The 18545-nt window shown below is 49.4% G+C and overlaps 1 protein-coding gene across 3 annotated transcripts in view; it reads left to right on the forward strand.

The window, feature by feature from the left end:
- LARP1 (La ribonucleoprotein 1, translational regulator) overlaps positions 1-15908 on the forward strand; it is a 90177-nt gene extending 74269 nt beyond the window's left edge. For all 3 annotated transcript variants that reach the window (XM_066343822.1, XM_066343820.1, XM_066343821.1), the window contains 11 exons: positions 814-988; positions 1112-1281; positions 3121-3513; positions 4276-4399; positions 4519-4724; positions 5187-5293; positions 6126-6277; positions 8939-9083; positions 12770-12879; positions 13052-13179; positions 14862-15908. In XM_066343822.1, coding sequence (XP_066199919.1) covers positions 814-988; positions 1112-1281; positions 3121-3513; positions 4276-4399; positions 4519-4724; positions 5187-5293; positions 6126-6277; positions 8939-9083; positions 12770-12879; positions 13052-13179; positions 14862-15071 — 1920 coding nt within the window. In that variant the 3' untranslated portion in view covers positions 15072-15908. The remainder of the gene's footprint in view (positions 1-813; positions 989-1111; positions 1282-3120; positions 3514-4275; positions 4400-4518; positions 4725-5186; positions 5294-6125; positions 6278-8938; positions 9084-12769; positions 12880-13051; positions 13180-14861) is intronic.
- Positions 15909-18545: the final 2637 nt, after the last annotated feature.

Here is an 18545-nt window from a genome sequence, read left to right on the forward strand (position 1 = left end):
TGAGTTAGTTGTTCATTGATTGCTTTCTCATATGTGCCTTGACCGGGGTGGGGGCTGGGGGGGGAGTGGAAGCGAGCTCCAGCTGAGCCAGCGACCCCGGGCTCAAGCCGCATCCTTGGGGTTTCGAACACTGGACCTCAGCATCCCAAGTCGACACTATCCACTGCACCACCACCTTGTCAGGCTCAATTTAAAAGACTTTTAAAAGAAAAATTTCTTCCCCTTTCTACTCCTCACCTTCTTACATAAATGCAAATACCTATAATCAGTTAATTAGTGGATCCTAGAAAAATTTATATTTGTATGTTTCTACTTAAACACCAGTGGGGTCTTACACTCACTGACCTAGACCTGTTTTTCTGTGGCTCTTTGCACCTCAGCACACATGAAGCTGGTTTCTAATGTCTGAGTGGTATTCCATTCAGTGAAGGTGCCATAGTTGATTTAAATTGCCTTTGTGGTGGCAGGTTAGAAAATTTCCACATATTTTTTCTATTACAGACAGTGTTCTGAGTGACCTTTTATGTCTGTAGTATACCAGTTGTCACCTGTTTGTACAGATACTTCTCTAGGGCAGATTACTGGATGTAGAATGGCAGGGTCAGAGGGCAAGTGTGTTCTTCATGTCATGAGCTGTTGAGAGTTTGAACATCTATCTCACTGGGTCGCTAGTCGTGGAAGGTGATGCCAGTGTTCTGATGCTCCTGCCAGCGCAGGCCTCATGCCTGCGCTCATGGGGGCCCAGGCTGCTGGCTTCTCAGTCTCAGTCTGATCACGGGTTGTCTCTGCATCTTCTCCCTTTCTGCCCTGCAGGCCCTAAAGGACAGCAAGGTGGTGGAGATTGTTGATGAGAAAGTCCGCAGGAGGGAGGAGCCGGAGAAATGGCCTCTTCCTGGTCCACCAATAGTGGATTATTCCCAGACTGATTTCTCCCAGCTTATCAACTGCCCTGAGTTTGTGCCCCGCCAGCACTACCAGAAGGAGACAGGTGGGTACCCTGCCGGCATATGGGTGCTTGCCCTTGCCCTTGTCCTCTGGCCAGCAGTCTTTCTCGGGGCTGGCATCAGGAGGACGACTGGGGGACTGAGGACCTCACCTTTCTTCCCTTCAGAGTCGGCGCCTGGCTCTCCTCGTGCGGTCACCCCAGTGCCAACCAAAACAGAGGAGGTCAGCAACCTGAAGACGTTGCCCAAGGGCCTGTCCGCCAGCCTGCCTGACCTGGATTCTGAGAACTGGATTGAAGTGAAGAAGAGGCCTCGGCCCTCCCCAGCACGACCTAAGGTGGGTGAGGCCTGTTGTTGGCCCTAGGTTCCGGGGGCGCGGGCTGGAGTACTTAGAGGGGTATCACATAGCTCTGGGCTCTGAAGGGCTGTTGGGCAAGTTGATGGCTCAGGGTGGTCATGTGAGCTGAGGTCACCAGTGACTGCAGGAGATTGATGTGGTCTCTTCCCACTGTCAGCGGTGACCACCCTCAGGACAGCCCTACCTGCCGAAGTTCCTGAGTGGTGTTTTTCCCAGGAGGAGATCATGCAGTGTTCCAAGTTTCTTGATGCTTGGCTATTCTTTTTGCACCATCTAACTCCCTGGGGTTGCGTTTAAGTCCTTCTCCCTGAGTGTGTCCTCGCTGCACCTGTATGAGCCCCTCAGGCCCTCGGAAGAGGGAAGACAGAGCAGGGTCACAACCTGGAAGTGTAGAGGTAGGGTCTAGATTAGGACAGAGGTCTCCTGTCACTGGTGGCCAGTGACTTTGGGGCGCTTGTTTAATATCTCAAGGCCTCAGTTTCCCCATCTGCAGATGAAGAAAGGGTTAGACTGCTGTAGAAATATAGTAGTAAAGCAATATGTGCATAGAACAGATTGAGTCTTCTGCTGGAGAAGTGCTTCACTCTCAAACTGAAATTACTGCCTCCCTTTCCAGGAGCGGACTTTTGCTCCATCCATTTCTCCATTCCCTACACCCTCTGTGGTCCGGGGCTTGTGAGGAGGCCTCAAAGATGACCTTGGACTTTGGGTCGTGGAAATCTGTACTCCCTTTCCCACTGTGCCACTGTAGTCACTTCTTTGAGGAAGTCTTCCTGGTTGTCCTCATTCCTGGCCCAACTGGTTATTCTCCCCGTACACTCCCACACGTCCTATTCATAGTCTTGACTGTCCACCTTGCACTAGGCTGGTTGGTGCTGGACTTTTTCTCCCACCAAATGGTGAGCTTTGTCTTACTCATTATTCTGTGTGTAGTGTTCTTCATACAGGGCCTGGTACCAGTGAGTACTTGCTCACTTATCAGACAGGTGAACATCTGCCGTCACTGGGTCCCAGTCTAGGTACTGAGGAGATGAAGAAAAGCAAGGCAGGTCTTTGCCTCATGAAGCTTTATCAGGAGATACTGGGTAGATGGATAAATGAATGGTTCAGCTTGTTGAATTGCCGTGCGCCCCCTCTCAGGCCTAGGTGCTATGTAGGGTATAAAGGTAGATGTAGGTCCTGGCCGGTTGGCTCAGCGGTAGAGCGTCGGCCTGGCGTGCGGGGGACCAGGGTCCGATTCCCGGCCAAGGCACATAGGAGAAGCGCCCATTTGCTTCTCCACCCCCCCTCCTTCCTCTCTGTCTGTCTCTTCCCCTTCCGCAGCCGAGGCTCCATTGGAGCAAAGATGGCCCGGGCGCTGGGGATGGCTCCTTGGCCTCTGCCCCAGGCGCTAGAGTGGCTCTGGTCGCAGCAGAGCATCGCCCCCTGGTGGGCAGAGTGTCGCCCCTGGTGGTCGTGCCGGGTGGATCCCGGTCGGGCGCATGCGGGAGTCTGTCTGACTGTCTCTCCCCGTTTCCAGCTTCAGAAAAATACCAAAAAAAAAAAGGTAGATGTAGATGAGAGCGTAGTTCCTGCCTGTAGGGAACTTGTCCTCTTACTGTTCCTGAGTGCGCTGTGGGTAAAGAAACCTGGAATCCTATGGGGCATTGCTTCACCATGAAGCTACCTGCAAGGCACGTGTGACTTGCTGCATTATCAGGGCCACAGTTGTGACAATCTCATGTTGAAGGGCTGGGACCTCAGTTGTGGGACAGCCACAGAGCCTGGTCTTAAGGACACCTGGTGATTCTCTTTCCCCTCGGTCTGTCCCCGAGTTAGAAGTCAGAGGAGCCCAGGTTCCTCCACCAGACCTCCCTGCCCCAGCAGCTGCCCTCTCAGCAGCTGATGTCCAAGGAGCAGGAGGAGCAGGAGGAGCTGGATTTCCTGTTTGATGAGGAGATGGAGCAGATGGATGGACGGAAGAACACCTTCACCGCCTGGTCTGATGAGGACTCTGACTATGAGATTGATGACCGGGATGTCAACAAGATCCTCATTGTCACTCAGACGCCACCCTATATGCGCCGACACCCAGGGGGGGACCGCACAGGCAACCACACCTCTCGTGCCAAGATGAGCGCTGAGCTGGCCAAGGTCATTAATGATGGGCTCTTCTACTATGAGCAGGACCTGTGGACTGCAAAGTTCGAACCTGAATATTCCCAGATCAAGGTAAAGTTTGAATAGAGCATTGAGGTGGGGCCTGGGGCACCTACAGCAAATGGGGAAGAAGGCAGCTAATTAGCTGTGTGGCCTTGGGCACAGAACCACCATATCCTCAGTGTGAGAAGGGATGGTAACTGACAACTTACTGGGCCATTAAGAAGGAAGAGGTGTTTAAACATGGTAAACTCTGCATGCAGAATGATTACTGTGCCACCAGAGCATCCGTGTGGGATGTTGTAACAGTCAGCTAGACGTTCCTGTGGGCAATAGTATAAGGATTAAGTTGTCATTTCTAGCCTATGTAGAAGTTTAAAAGCCTTTTAAGGAGCTTACTTTGAGTATGAAAGATGGGGAAAAGGTCTTTTAATTTTAAAAAAATTATTGCTGCTTGGAAACAGTCAAAACCCTGCTTTAGGTTTTTACAGGGTGGATATCTGTGGTGGTGGATGAGCCTGTGTAGGAAGCAGCAGTGTTTGGTGGACAGTAGTAGCAGGAAGAGATTCGAGGGGGAGTCTGCATTGAGTTCCCGGGGAGCCGGAGTCTGCCTTGTTGCAGAGTGGGCTGGGCACGTACTAACCCCTTCTAGGTTAGCACACTGTGCCCGGGTAGCTGGGCTGATGGGGCAGCCGAGAGAGAGCCTGGGGACCAGAATTCCATGTATGTGGACGTGGGAGCTGCCCTCCTGTTTCCTGCATGTCTTGATTCCTAAACAGGCTTGGGCAGTCCTCCTGCTAACATCTTACCCCCCCCATCTCGTATCCTCTACAGCAAGAAGTTGAGAACTTCAAGAAAGTCAACATGATCAGCCGGGAGCAGTTTGACACACTAACCCCTGAGCCCCCTGTGGATCCCAACCAGGAGGTCCCTCCCGGGCCACCCCGATTCCAGCAAGGTGAGGGGTGACACTGGAGACCCTGGCTTGGGGAGGGTCTGGAGCCCTCTGACGGGGCCTTCCAAGGATAGGCAGTCCCAGGCCTACTCCTGCTTGCTGACCCCCCTCTGCCTCTGCAGTTCCCACTGATGCCCTGGCCAACAAGTTGTTTGGTGCTCCTGAGCCTTCTACCATTGCCCGCTCGCTACCAACCACTGTCCCAGAGTCGCCAAACTACCGTAATGCCAGGACCCCCCGCACTCCCCGGACACCGCAGCTCAAAGACTCAAGCCAGACGTCACGGTTTTACCCAGTCGTGAAGGAAGGACGGGCACTGGATGCCAAGGTGGGACGCTCTGGTGGGGCTGCTAGGAGTCTTGGGCCCACCTCCCCGCACCCCAGTGCTTTGCTTCTCTCTCCTGACTTGTCTAAACCAAGAAAGTGCCCAGTCCCCTACTGCTCTGTGTTCTTAGGCTGCTGGGCCCACCTGGGTATTCAGTGACCACATCTACATGTACAGAGTGCACTGGGTGTAGCAGTGGGGGGCCCATGGAGCGGTGATAGGACCTAGGGAGACCTGACCGGGTGTAGGTCCTTGGGCGGATCACTTCACCCCCGAGCCTTGACTTCTTTCTCTGTGAAAGAGGCGTATCAGCTCGTAGCTGTGGGCATTGTAAGAGACTAGATATGAACATGCTTTGTAAATTGTGAGATGACACACACGTAGGAAGGGGCCCTACAAAATGCTTGCTGCTCCTCGCAGCTGTACGAGTGTACTGTGTAACGGGTCCTGGACTGATCTTTGCAGATGCCTCGGAAAAGGAAGACGAGACACAGCTCCAACCCGCCCTTGGAGAGTCACGTGGGCTGGGTGATGGACTCCCGAGAGCACAGGCCCCGGACTGCTTCCATCAGGTGTGGGGCTGTGGGGTGGAGCGACCAGGCTGACTGTGGGTTGGCTTGGAGAGCCATGACATCGATGGGACCAGGAAGATAAAAAGAAAATTTAAGGGGGGGGGGGGCGGCAACTTCCTATAAATCCAAAAACAAAAACAAAAAATCAAAACACCTGTAGTCTAGAAAGCTTCAGCCTGGCTTGTCTCCTACAGCAGCGTTGTCATAGCCGCATGGGACCAGATTCTCAGGGAGTGGCCTTGGCTTGATTTCTAAGGAAGATGTTTGCTGCCTTTGATATATGGTAGCCAGGTAGCTGAATAAAAATACAGATTCCTGGGCCCTACTGGAGTTGGGCGATTCCTTTCTATTTGTTTTTAGGAAAATAGCCTCAGTATTCCATTTCAAAGCAAAATGTGGGAGCTGCTGACCTGTATACTTTTTATTTCCTGCAAAGATGGTACAGACCAAAAATAGGCATGGTTTTAAGAAAAATATGGATGAATTAACCCATAGTGGTTCACTCAGAAAGGTGAATGTTTAACCCCGAATAAAGAAATGGTTTAAGGCTCAGGTTTGAGTATTGTATCTCGGCCTTTAAATAGCTTCATGACCTGGGATGAGTCTCCCAGACTCTGTGACCTTGAGTGACCTCTCTGTAAAATTAAAGGATGGTGCGAGAGCAAGTCTGACCCATGCTTATAAGTCAAGGGCCCAGGACTACCTGACCTCTTTGTTCGTTGTCCTGGGAGAGGCTGGATCTTGATATGGAAGAGACTAGAGGGGCCCCTGGTAATCTGATGTCCAGCTGCTCTGGGGAATTTAGTGACACCATCTCTTGTGGCCTCTGTAGCTCCAGCCCCTCAGAAGGGACACCTACAGTTGGCAGCTATGGCTGTACCCCTCAGTCGCTGCCCAAGTTCCAGCATCCTTCCCATGAGCTGCTCAAGGAAAATGGCTTCACACAACACGTCTACCACAAGTATCGTAGGCGCTGCCTTAATGGTAAGAAGCACGGGGAAGGGGCCAAGCCTCTAGGGCCACTGCTTAGATACCAGATGTAAATGTGGTGGAGTGACTGTGTTCTCTAATCTCAGAACAAGAATTGGGTATGACATGATAGCAAGAAGGAGTGATGTTAGATTCAGGCAGGTAGTTTTGGAATACAGGAAGCTACAAGAAGCTCGTACAGTACTCAGAACATTCCTGTTTCTTGAGCCGCCTCTATTGATACAAAAAGTATTGCCAGTTTTCATTTCTGGCAAGACTACCAGTTCCACCATTGTCCACTGTGGTTCACTGTCCATCACAAAAGGTATGCAAGAGGCAGCATGTATTCTGTACAATGGCTTACCTAACTATAGTGTGGGCCAGATCCAGCCAGCAACCTATTTTTTGTGTGGTCCTTGAGCTAAGAAGAGTTTTTACATTTTTAAAGGGGTTGTTGAGGGGGAAAAAAAGAATTTATGATAGAACCCATATGTGGCTTGCAATGCCTTCTTCACAGAAGAAAGTTTGCTAACCCCCTGCTCTAGACCTGAGTTTTTCAACTGCTGGTCTGCCAGAAATTTTGTACTGGTCCACAGAAGAGTTAACTACCCTGAATGTTGTATGAAGATTATAGATGTGTATGAGATTATAGAGTCTATAAGCATTGGGTCTATAATCTTCATGCATCAGAGTGCTTAACTCTTGCGGACTGGCATGAAATTTCTGATGGACTGGTGTGTGAACCGGCAGTTGAAAAACACTGCTCTAGACGGTGGTCTAAGGAAAACCTCACTAGATGCTCTCACGTGTTTCCGTTCATCACAAAATGAGATGCCTTTGAACTGGAAGTTTCTATCAGGTTGGCTGTAAAGTACTCAAAACCAATCTTTATACTCACCTGTAGTTACCACCTTACCTGACCCCTGTCATTCAGCAAACTTTGCTGCTAAATGCTTGGTTCCCTACCCTTCTTCTCTCTTCCTCTGCATGGATGTGTATAATAACAGCTTGCTTGAGATGCAGTTTACATACCATACCATTCACCATTTAAAGTGTACAACACACTCGCCAGAGTCAATTGTAGAACATGTACACTTCCACAGAAAGAAACCCTGTGCCCCTGTAAGTGCCTCCCTAGCACCCTACCTACTCCCAACCAGTCCCAGGCTTATACAGCCACCAGTCTACTCTGTCTCTGTGGGTTTGCCTTTTGTGAGCTTTCCGTATTCATGGTTTCATACAGTATGTTCTTTGTGACTAGCTTTTTCCCCTAGCATAATACTTTTAAGATTCATCTAAAGTGTAGCATGTATCAGTACTGCATTCCTTTTCATTACCAAGTAACATTCCATTTTACAGTTATGTCACATTTTGTCTCTCATGAATAATGTTGCGGTGAACATTCCTATGCAAGTTTTTGTGTGGATGTAAGGTTTCATTTATCATGGGCAGAAGAGTGAAATTGCTGGGTCATATGGTGGTAACTCTTATGTTTAACTGTTTTCAACGGGAAGATTGTTTTCAAAAGTAGCAGCACCATTTTATTTTCCTAACAGCAATTTCTTGGGTTCATCCCACTTGTTGTCTGTCTTCATTATAGCATCCCCCATATGGCTTTGATTTGCATTTCCCTGATACCTAATAATGTTGAACATTCTTCCATGTTGGCCATTTATATATCTTCTTTGGACAAGTGTCTGTTCAGATCCTTTGCCTATTATTATTATTGTTAAAGTGAGAAAAAGGGAGGCAGGGAGACAAACTCCTGCATGCACCTTGGCTGGGGTCCGCACAGCAGGCCCCTTATGGGGCAGTGCTCTGCCATCTGGCCGCTGCTCTGCAATGGAGCTATTTTTAGCACTTGAGGCAAAGGCCTGGGAGCCACACTCAGTTCCTGGGGCCAGCTCATTCAAACCAATCAAGCCACAGCTGCAGGACAGGAGAGTGAGAGAAGGGGGAAGAGGGGTGGAGAAGCATATGATCACTTTTGTGTGCTCTGAGCAGGAATTGAACCTAGAACATCCACATGCCTGGCCAGTGCTCTACCACTGAGCCAACCAGCCAGGGCTCCTTTGCCTATTTTTTAACAAGACTATTTGTCTTTATTATTAAGTTGTAAGAGTTCACTATATATTCTAGAAATACCAGATACATGATTTGCAAATATTTTTCTTATTCTGTGAGTTCTCTTTTCTTTGTTGGTAGTGTCCTTTAAAGTACAAAGATTTTTAAGTGTTTTAATGGTAATCAAATTTATTTATATTTTTTCTTTTATTGCTTGTGCTTTGGTGTTGTGTAGTGTTTTTGTTACCAGTTTGTACTAGGACTCCTGAAATAATTACTGGGATGAATAATGAAGACTATTGGAGTGTACAGATTATTTGTTTACGCTTTTCCTTGTTCTACTACACTTGAGAGCAGTACCGTTTGAGGTGAAGAGCTAGACCAGGAAGACGTGGTTCAGAAATTCATGCCACCTGCTTCTAGTGAGGCGCAGGGCCTGACATAGAGTAGTTAGTGCTCAATAAATATCTCTTGAAAGACTGAAGGGCCAGGTAATAAGGAAGGGAATTGGGAGGTGCTGGCAAAGGACCAGGCCCTTGAGTTCTAGGAGCCATTGTCTACCAAAGCACCTGCAGCCAGGGCCTGACACCTTTTTTCTTTCTCCCCCATCAGAGCGGAAACGCTTGGGCATTGGCCAGTCTCAGGAGATGAACACTCTTTTTCGATTTTGGTCCTTCTTCCTCCGAGATCACTTCAACAAAAAGATGTATGAGGAGTTCAAGCAGCTGGCTCTGGAGGATGCCAAAGAAGGCTACAGGTGAGCAGGACTGGGGAGGGGCTCTGGCTGCTGCTCTCTGGTTGCTATGCGTCTGCTTCCAGAACTAGAACTGGAAATCTCTTATGTGTACTTCATATACTTTATTTAAAATTTGTTATTTTTTGATGAATAATACGTTCACATGGTTCAAGACTCACAAAGAGTTCAAAGATTAAATAGTAAGAAGTCTCCTCCTTTCTCCTGCCATCTAATTCATTTCCCCAGAGTCAACCAGTATTAGAATCTTGTGGGTCCTTTCTGAAAATACTTTGTGTATGGAAACAAGCACATGCACCTGTGTAGTCTCCCTACACCTTCTGTTTACACCAGAGATGTCCTGTGTTATATGTGCTTTTGCACCTTGATTTTTTACTTAGTGCTGTATTTTAAAGATCATTCAGTGTCCATCCATAGATAACTTTCTTATTCCTTTTATCATCTGTATGGTCTTAACACTGTGTGGATATACTATAATTTATTTAACTGGTTTCGTACTAATACGTACTTAGGATATTTTCTTTTTTCTTTTTTTCTTTTTTTTTTGTATTTTTCTGAAGCTGGAAACAGGGAGAGACAGTCAGACAGACTCCCGCATGCACCTGACGGGGATCCACCTGGCACTCCCACCAGGGGGCGACACTCTGCTCACCAGGGGGCGATGCTCTGCCCCTCCGGGGCGTCGCTCTGCTGCGATCAGAGCCACTCTAGCGCCTGGGGCAGAGGCCAAGGAGCCATCCCCAGCGCCCGGGCCATCTTTGCTCCAATGGAGCCTCGCTGCGGGAGGGGAAGAGAGAGACAGAGAGGAAAGAGAGGGGGAGGGGTGGAGAAGCAGATGGGCGCTTCTCCTGTGTGCCCTGGCTGGGAATCGAACCCGGGACTTCTGCACGCCAGGCCAACGCTCTACCACTGAGCCAACGGGCCAGGGCCTATTTTCTTTTTTTTATGACAGAGACAGAGGAACAGATAGGGACAGACAAGACAGGAAGGGAGACAGATGAGAAGCATCAGTTTTTCGCTGTGGCACCTTAGTTCATTGACTGCTTTCTCATATTATGCCTTGACTGGGGGGGGGGGGGGGGCTCCAGATGAGTGAGTGACCCTTTGCTCAAACCAGATGAGCCTGCACTCAAGCTTGTGAACTTGGGGTTTTGTACCTGGATCCTCCACATTCCAGTCCTGCGCTCTCTCCACTGTGCCACCGCCTGGTCAGGCTAGGATATTTCAATATTTTACTATTTTAAAACCTTTTAAAGACTCTCGTATTTTTCTGAAGTGAGAATTGCGGGGGCAGAGTCAGACTCCCGCATGTGCCCGACTGGGATCCACCTGGCAAGCCCGCTGGGGGTGATGCTCGGCCCATCTGGGGCGTTGCTCTGGCTGCAACTGGAGCCAGTCAAGCGCCTGAGGTGGAGGTCATGGAGCCATCCTCAGCGCCCAGGCAACTTTGCTCCATTGGAGCCTTAGCTGCAGGAGGGGAAGAGAGAGAGAGAGGAAGGAGAGGGGGAGGGGTGGAGAAGCAGACGGGCGCTTCTCCTGTGTGCCCTGGCCGGGAATCGAACCCAGGACCTCCACATATGCGAAAGCAATTAATGAACAGCGAAGGTGCTGCAACTACTATTGTAGTTGATGCTTCTCATCTCTCTTATCTCTTGCTCCCTCAAAAAAAAGAAAAAATAATAATAATTGGCTTTTTGACCTCAGAGAAGTTACATGTTTTTGCCTGAAAGTTTAGAAAATGTAGATAGGATCACTTGAAAAGTTCCAACTCCCAAAGATAACCAGTGTTAATATATTTAAGTGTGTTCTTCTAGACTTTGTGTGCATACGTAGATGTAAAATTTCCATATTTGTTTACAAAAATGGGTTCATGCTACATATAATACTTTGAAACATGTCTTTTCCAGTTGATACATGTCATAAGCATTTGTCAATATCATCAGTGAATATTTACATTTTAATTTTTTCTTTTTTAAATTTTTTTTTAATTTAATTTTTTTTTTTTTACAGAGACAGTGAGTCAGAGAGAAGGATAAATAGGGACAGACAGGAACGGAGAGAGGAGAAGCATCAATCATTAGTTTTTCGTTGCGTGTTGCAACACCTTAGTTGTTCATTGATTGCTTTCTCTTATGTGCCTTGACCGTGGGGCTACAGCAGACCAGTAACCCCTTGCTGGAGCCAGCGACCTTGGGTTCAAGCTGGCGACCTCGGGGTCTCGAACCTGGGTCCTCGGCATCCCAGTCCGACGCTCTATCCACTGCGCCACCGCCTGGTCAGGCTACATTTTAATTCTTAATGGCTTATATTATTTCATTAAACAGATTTATCATTCTTTTTAAAATTACTTTTTAAAGAGAGAGGAAAGGGGATAGAAAGAGATAGAGACAGGAACTCTGACTGGGGTTGAATTGCCGAGAACCTGTTCGGGACGATGGTTTTACCCAGGGGTCGGGAACCTATGGCTTGTGAGCCAGATGTGGCTCTTTTGATGGCTGCATCTGGCTTGCAGATAAATCTTTAATAAAAAAATAATGTTAAAAATATAAAACATTCTCATGTATTACAATCCATTTATTTCCTACCGCTCATGTGCATGGTTGCAGGTGGCTGGAGCCAATCACAGCTGTCCTCCGGGACAACACCAAATTTTTATTAGATAGTGCATAACGTACACGGGTCATTGTATGGCTCTCACGGAATTACATTTTAAAATTGTGGCGTTCACGGCTCTCTCAGCCAAAAAGGTTCCCGACCCCTGGTCTAACCAACTGAGCTATCTGGCCAGGGCCACCATGTTTTCCTTAACTTCTTCTCTGAGACATTTAGCTTTTATTGAAGAATTCTGCTATGAATAGTTTTGGTACATTTGTAAAATCTAAATCTGCATTTTTGGCCATTTCCCTGTTGTGTTCCTTGAGTGAAATTTCTAAGTCAGATAAATGAACAGACTACTAATTGGCATGGTCAGTGGCTATGCCACATTTTATCATAGGGATTGGCAAGCTGCTTTTGTAAAGGGATAAGAAAGAAGTATTTTATGCTTTGTGATCTCAGCTGCAAGTACTCAACTCTGCTCATATAGCAGAAAACAATAATGACATTTCTTTTTTTGAGAGAGAGAGAGACAGGAAGGGAGATGAGAAGCATCAGCTCGTAGTTCTGTCTTTTTAGTTGTTCATTGATTGCTTTTATTTTATTTATTTAATTAATTTATTTATTTGTATTTTTCTGAAGCTGGAAACAGGGAGAGACAGTCAGACAGACTCCAGCATGCGCCCGACTGGGATCCACCCAGCACGCCCACCAGGGGGCGACGCTCTGCCCATCCTGGGCGTCGCCATGTTGCAACCAGAGCCACTCTAGCGCCTGAGGCAGAGGCCACAGAGCCATCCCCAGCGCCCGGGCCATCTTTGCTCCAATGGAGCCTTGGCTGCGGGAGGGGAAGAGAGAGACAGAGAGGAAGGCGCGGTGGAGGGGTGGAGAAGCAAATGGGCGCTTCTCCTGTGTGCCCTGGCTGGGAATCGAACCCGGGTCCTCCGCACGCTAGGCCGACACTCTACCGCTGAGCCAACCGGCCAGGGCTGTAAACTCTTTCACAGTTCATCTATAATACGTGGGTTCACTTTCCTTTGTTAAGATGAAAGAAACTGAGTCCTGGTTTCACTGACTTGTGTTCTCTCCTACAGATATGGTTTGGAGTGCCTTTTTCGATACTACAGTTACGGCCTGGAAAAGAAGTTCCGGCTGGATATATTCAAGGATTTTCAGGAGGAAACCGTGAAGGACTATGAAGCTGGTGAGAGCCAGAGTTGGAGCTCTGTGGGCCCTGGCCTAGGCTTCTTCCCCTCACTCCCCAGTTTGACCTGGGTCTGTCAGTCACGTCACACCTCCCTCTCCTCTGAGCCCCTTCATTCTTAACGTCTCACGAGCCCAGCCTCTCTCTACCTCTCTCTCCTCCTTCCCTATAGGCCAACTCTATGGGCTAGAGAAATTCTGGGCCTTTTTGAAATATTCCAAAGCCAAAAATTTGGACATTGACCCCAAACTTCAAGAATACCTCGGCAAATTTCGACGTCTCGAAGACTTCCGAGTGGATGTGAGTAACACCCTTTATCACCCTGGTTGTCCTATAAAGAAAATGGAACTAGCCCCGGTCAGATGGCTCGGTCGGTTGGAGCATTGTCCTGATATGCAGGGGTTGTGGGTTCGTTCCCCGGTTAGAGTCCGTACAAGAACAGATAGCTGTTTCTGTTCCTCACTTCTTCCTCTCACCCTAAGATCGGTAAAGAATTCTTTTTAATAAAAAGAAAAGAAAAATGGACCAGAGATCAGAAAGCCTGGGTTCTGGTCCCAGCCGTGCCACTAGCCTAGGGACACTGCCCACCCCAGTTCGGGTCTGGTTTCTCTGTAACATAGAGGGTGAGAAGTGGACAGTGAGGATTTATTGGAAGGGGTCTAGGGTTACTCCTCCCTCCCCTTCCCATGATAGAAGTGGCTAAACCCTCATAATGCTCTTTCTGTCTTTTCTCACAACCCTGCTTGTTACTGGGCCTTAGTTGAACAGGATGGGTACCCAAGGTACAATGTTTCTGCTCTTCTGAAAGAGGCCAGTTCTAACCCCGGAAGTTTATAAATCATGTTCAGTTTTTCTCCACATTCACTCCTGCTCCCCCGTCTTCTTGGAGTAGTAGTACCTCAACAGTGACATCCAGTGGTGGGTTGGGGCTATTGCTACTGGATTTTGCTAGTAAAAGTGGCAGTTGAAGTAATCGGATGTGTCTGTGCGAGGCACGTTAGGGCCTCCAGCAGTGAGTAAAAGACACGGTTTCCTTCAAAGAGTTTATAATGTAGTGGGGATATGCCAGTTACTCCCTTGAAACCTTTTAGCAAAATGACAACTTATATGTGTAAAAATAATAATAATTTATATCATTTAAAAAACTGCCATTGATTGTTTACTGTGTGCTAGAAATTTTATATTGTCCTCATGTAACCTCTGTGCAGTGAAGTAAGCAGGGTTTACTGTTACCACCCCTGGACTGACAGGGAAACTGAAGCCGTGGCCGCACTGCCTCGGTCTCCCAATATAAAGATGAGGAGGGTTTTGTCACCCTTAAGTACTCCCTCCTTTGAGGTTGGAGGGGGGACATGTGAGAATCCTAGTAACAGGAGGACTGGTTAGAGTGGAACAGGCTGAACTCCGCTCTGGGCCCAGAAAGGGAAGGAAATCTCAGTACGGGACCTTTGGTAGTGGTGCAGCCAGACTGAGTCATGGCCTGACTCCTAGCTCAGTGTCCGGCTTAGGGCCTTGGGGGACGAGGCAGTCTCTGGGAGCCTCTCGGCCTTCTGAGCTGAGACATCTTGTCCTGTTGCATGCGACAGTCTGCATATCATCTCCTGAGCAGTGGTCCCATCTCCTAATGGAAACAGAAACTCCTGTGGATAAAAGCCTGGCTTTAGCGGTACATGGCCCAGTCCTTATTTTGTCTTCACTAGTGACCATCTGTGGGCCCCTGGGCAAGTTATTTTTGTGTGCTTCAGTTTCTTCATCTGCAATATCAATGATCACGTCTGCATCCGAGGGTGGTGTAAGTGCATAGGGTGCTTGGTTTCCTAGCAGGGAGACATGCTCAGTGAAACCGGTGATTTGTTTTTTTATTCATTATCTACATAACATTTGGAGGTGGGAAGTAGGTGTTGCCTACCTAGATAGCTCTGGCAAGGAGGGGAGCGTGGGTAGTGCCCCCTAATCACCTGTGACTCCTTTCTCTGTTACAGCCCCCCATGGGTGAAGAGGGCAACCACAAGCGACATGCAGTAGCAGCAGGAGGTGGCAGCAGCGAGGGCAGGAAGCGGTGCCCCTCCCAGTCTTCCAGCAGGCCGGCTCCCGTGAACAGCCAACCCCCCACACCACCTGCCGGCCAGCCCATCCGGGAAGATGCCAAATGGACAAGCCAGCACTCAGACACACAGACTTTGGGGAAGTGAAAGCCCTTCAGCCCTGGGAGTTTGGGGGGGTACAGAGGGGTGGGCAAGAGTCCATGGGGGCACCCAGTCCCAGGAGAGGGGACAGAGAAGGGACAGGCCTAGAGTTACTAGGACGGGCCTTCGTGCTGAGTAGCAATGTGTACACCACTTGGGCTATCAGAAGTACCCCCTGGGCAGGAGCCTCCACATGTCCCCTTCCCTCCTCTCTCTATGACTCTTCTTCACATCTTAGCTTCTTCTAAGGGGGGAGGGAAAGGGGGGAGATTTTATATATATATATATATATATATGTATACATATATATATCAAGTTTTAAATTATTGATAGTTCATTTGGATTACCAAAATCACTCTGTAGCCCTGCCCATGGCTGATAGGTCACAACCCTGGCCCCCACCCCACAGCCTCCTGCTCTCCTTCAAGCCAACTATGCAGCCCACAAGAAGGCCCTGTGGGCCCCACTGCCCAGCACTGTCCCATGGAAGGCTCTGGCAGCAGCCCTGGGCCCCACAAGCACCGGCCCCTTTGTCATCTGGGACTCGCCGTCACCGTGTTCTCTCCCTGCTGTCCCCACCATGCCCTCCTGCCATCTCCTGGGAGAAGGAAACCAAAGGATCTGAAAGTGGAGGTGGGGGAGCGTCTCTGCCTCCCCCCACTTCCCTCCCCCGTCCCCTTACTCCCCAGCCCAGAGACGCTGCTCGTACCAGAAAAGACTATTGAAAGATGACTTATTTTATTTTTCTCTGACCTTTCCATCCTGGGGGAAGAAGAAGAAGGAAAAAAAAAAAAAAGACAAAACCAATGATAAAAGACAAAAAAAAAAAATCAGAAACCCCCCACCTAATCCACAGAAAGTGATGTTTCTCTCCTACCCTTGGAATTCTTTTGTTTTGTTTTGTTCTTGGAAATAATATTTTTTTAAAAGTTGCCTTATTGTGGAGCGAGAATGGGAAATACCCGAAGGCCTGTTTTCCTCGGTGGAGTCACCTCGGAGCTCTCGCCCTCTCTGGATGTGCCTGGGCTGGGCTGGCTCAGAGTCTTCCTCTGGACTGAGTTGCATGTACAGCGCCTCCCGCCCTGGAGGCAAGAGAGTCGGGGTGGCTTGGACAGAACCGCGCCCCAAATATCCCTGCTGTTGCATCGTTTGACGCTGACGTCCCGTGTCTGCACTGCTGCCACTGTCGTGTCCTCACTCTGCTTGCTGTTGTCCCACCCCAGGCCCCGTCCTGCTGTGACACCCTTCATCTTCCCCTGGGAACCCCAAGGCCAAGTTTGCTTCAGACTGTTGGTGAAGAGCGTTAGCCTGGATCTGGGACACACTGCCCTCGGCTTGACTGTCTCCTCGCCTTGGGGGAGAGGTGGACCCCTGGCAGCTGAGGCTCAGGAGTGTTTCTGGTGTTGTCCTGAGATCTCTTAGAGACCTCAAGCTTTGTCTCATAAAAGGTGGAGAAAAACGCCATTCTCCTCCCTTGGGCCTGGTGGGGTCTCCCCATCTTGCATCTGTCTCTGCAAGCCGTCTCTGCCCACCGTCTGGTTGCCCTTGCCTGGGAATGAGGGGTGGGGAGAGCCAGGGGCTGGGGAGAACCCTGCCCGTCGGAGAAGCCCCACGGCAGGAAGGTATATGCGGACATAGAGTATACCTGACTTCTCCAGCCTCTGACTGTTGGGGCTGGACTGTGAATGGCAGTGCAAGTCTGGCGTCCACTGGTGTTTGAAGCTGGGGAGGGTCATGAAGGACTGACCCCCCCAGAGTGGGCTATGTGTTGGGTGTGGGCATGATAATGCGTTCACCCTCAGTGGGGATCAGGTGGCACTGAAAAGTTCATGAGTGAACAGCTCAATCGCTGACACTTGGGCCTCTTTTTCAACTGCTCCCTCTGTTTGGCCCAAAGGTTGGGAGTAGGAGACGGTGTCCCAGGCTGGCAAGGGCTTGCCTCCGTCTTAGGCGCCTCATTGCGTTTGGCCTGCCCCTGCCTCAGCTCTGCCCTCCCAGTGGTTAGTATGTTGGAGAGCCCATCTCAGTCCCTGTGACCCAGTTGTCTCAAAAGCCCAGGTGAGTGTCTGACCTCTGCTCTGACATTGGGGCCTGAGGCCTTTCCCTGCCCAGTCCGGTGCCCGCCCACCTTGTACCAGACCCTGGGCCCCTGCACCCCGCCTCCTTTGCTTGATTCCCTCTCCATCGGGTTGCTCAGCCCTGTACTGTATCCGGCACCACAGAAACCTCAGTGTCTGTCCTCTGCTGGGTTTGGGGGCACAAGGGAACCTTGGGTGTGGGGAGAAGCTGTTCTGATCTCGTTATTCCCAGGCCAGGGGGCTGCCATCTTCTCCCGGATCCTCCCCCAGACCCCCCAGAAAGAGGAAGCCCTTTGAGGTGAGAGGTGAGGACTTCATCTCAACATAGGCTGAGGATGGGGAGAAAGACTTTTTTTTCTTTTTTTTTTTGTAACACGTTAGGAGTTGATGTTGCAAAGAGTAGTTTACATCTTCACTTTCTGAAGACACTTGAATTTAGGACCGATGTATCTGTGACAAGCATGCCCGGAGTGGCAGGGGCCATCAGGGCTTGCCACTTCACACCCACCATCCTCTCATGGGGATCCAAGATCTGAGACACAAAGCAACAGCCTGCCCAACCCTTCTGTTCGTCCTCTACCCTCCCAGGATTGGCCCACGCCAACACAACCTTTGGGCGTCAGACACCAAAAGGTCTCTGTCCTCAGCCCTGCTGGGGAGCAAGCAGGCTCTTCCCTGTCCTGTACCTGGGAGCAGACACTACGGTAGTGAGGGCCGCCGGCCCTGCCGCAGCCTGCACCCTGCAGCTCGGGTCCGGGTGCTGAGCCCGTGTCAAAGTTGTTATGTTTTGTTTTGTTCAATTGTAGCTCTTTTTTCCCCCTTTCTTGGTGACTGATTTTTAGGAAAGGAAGCTGCTCAGAAGGCCCTGGAAGCAGGGAGGAGAGGCAAGGAAGCTTACTGGTTAGGGAGGGTTGGGGTGGTTTTTTGCCAAAAGCCTGGGCAGAGGGGACTGGGTCATCTGGCGCCCTCCTGAGTGGGACCGAGAGGATCCTGTGCACGGGTCCCTGGGCCACCCAGCCCCACCCTCCTTCAGCTGTGTGATGGCAGAGGCAGAAGAGTGGACCTTACAGCCCGTTTCTCACTGGAGAGGAAAACTTGTCTTTGCGGAGAAGGTTCCACCTGACGCTCATAGTACATTATCTTTACCATGTGCTAGGATATCACATTTAAAAGGACAAAAAAATGTAAAATACTTGAATGAGCTTGTATTATAACATTAATATTATTGAGAGTATCTGCTTTCCAGGCTGAAGTGATTCATTCATTATTCTAGTCTGCTTTAGTCCTTTGTAATTTGTGGTAATTATGCTTTTCTTTTTAATACAAAAAAATGTATAAAAATAAAAACTTGAAAAGGCACAATACTGGCTGGTCTGCTGTCTGGGGAGCATCTGTTGTGTGT

Source organism: Saccopteryx leptura, chromosome 6 (genome assembly GCF_036850995.1).
Source record: "Saccopteryx leptura isolate mSacLep1 chromosome 6, mSacLep1_pri_phased_curated, whole genome shotgun sequence".
Lineage (NCBI taxonomy): Eukaryota > Metazoa > Chordata > Mammalia > Chiroptera > Emballonuridae > Saccopteryx > Saccopteryx leptura.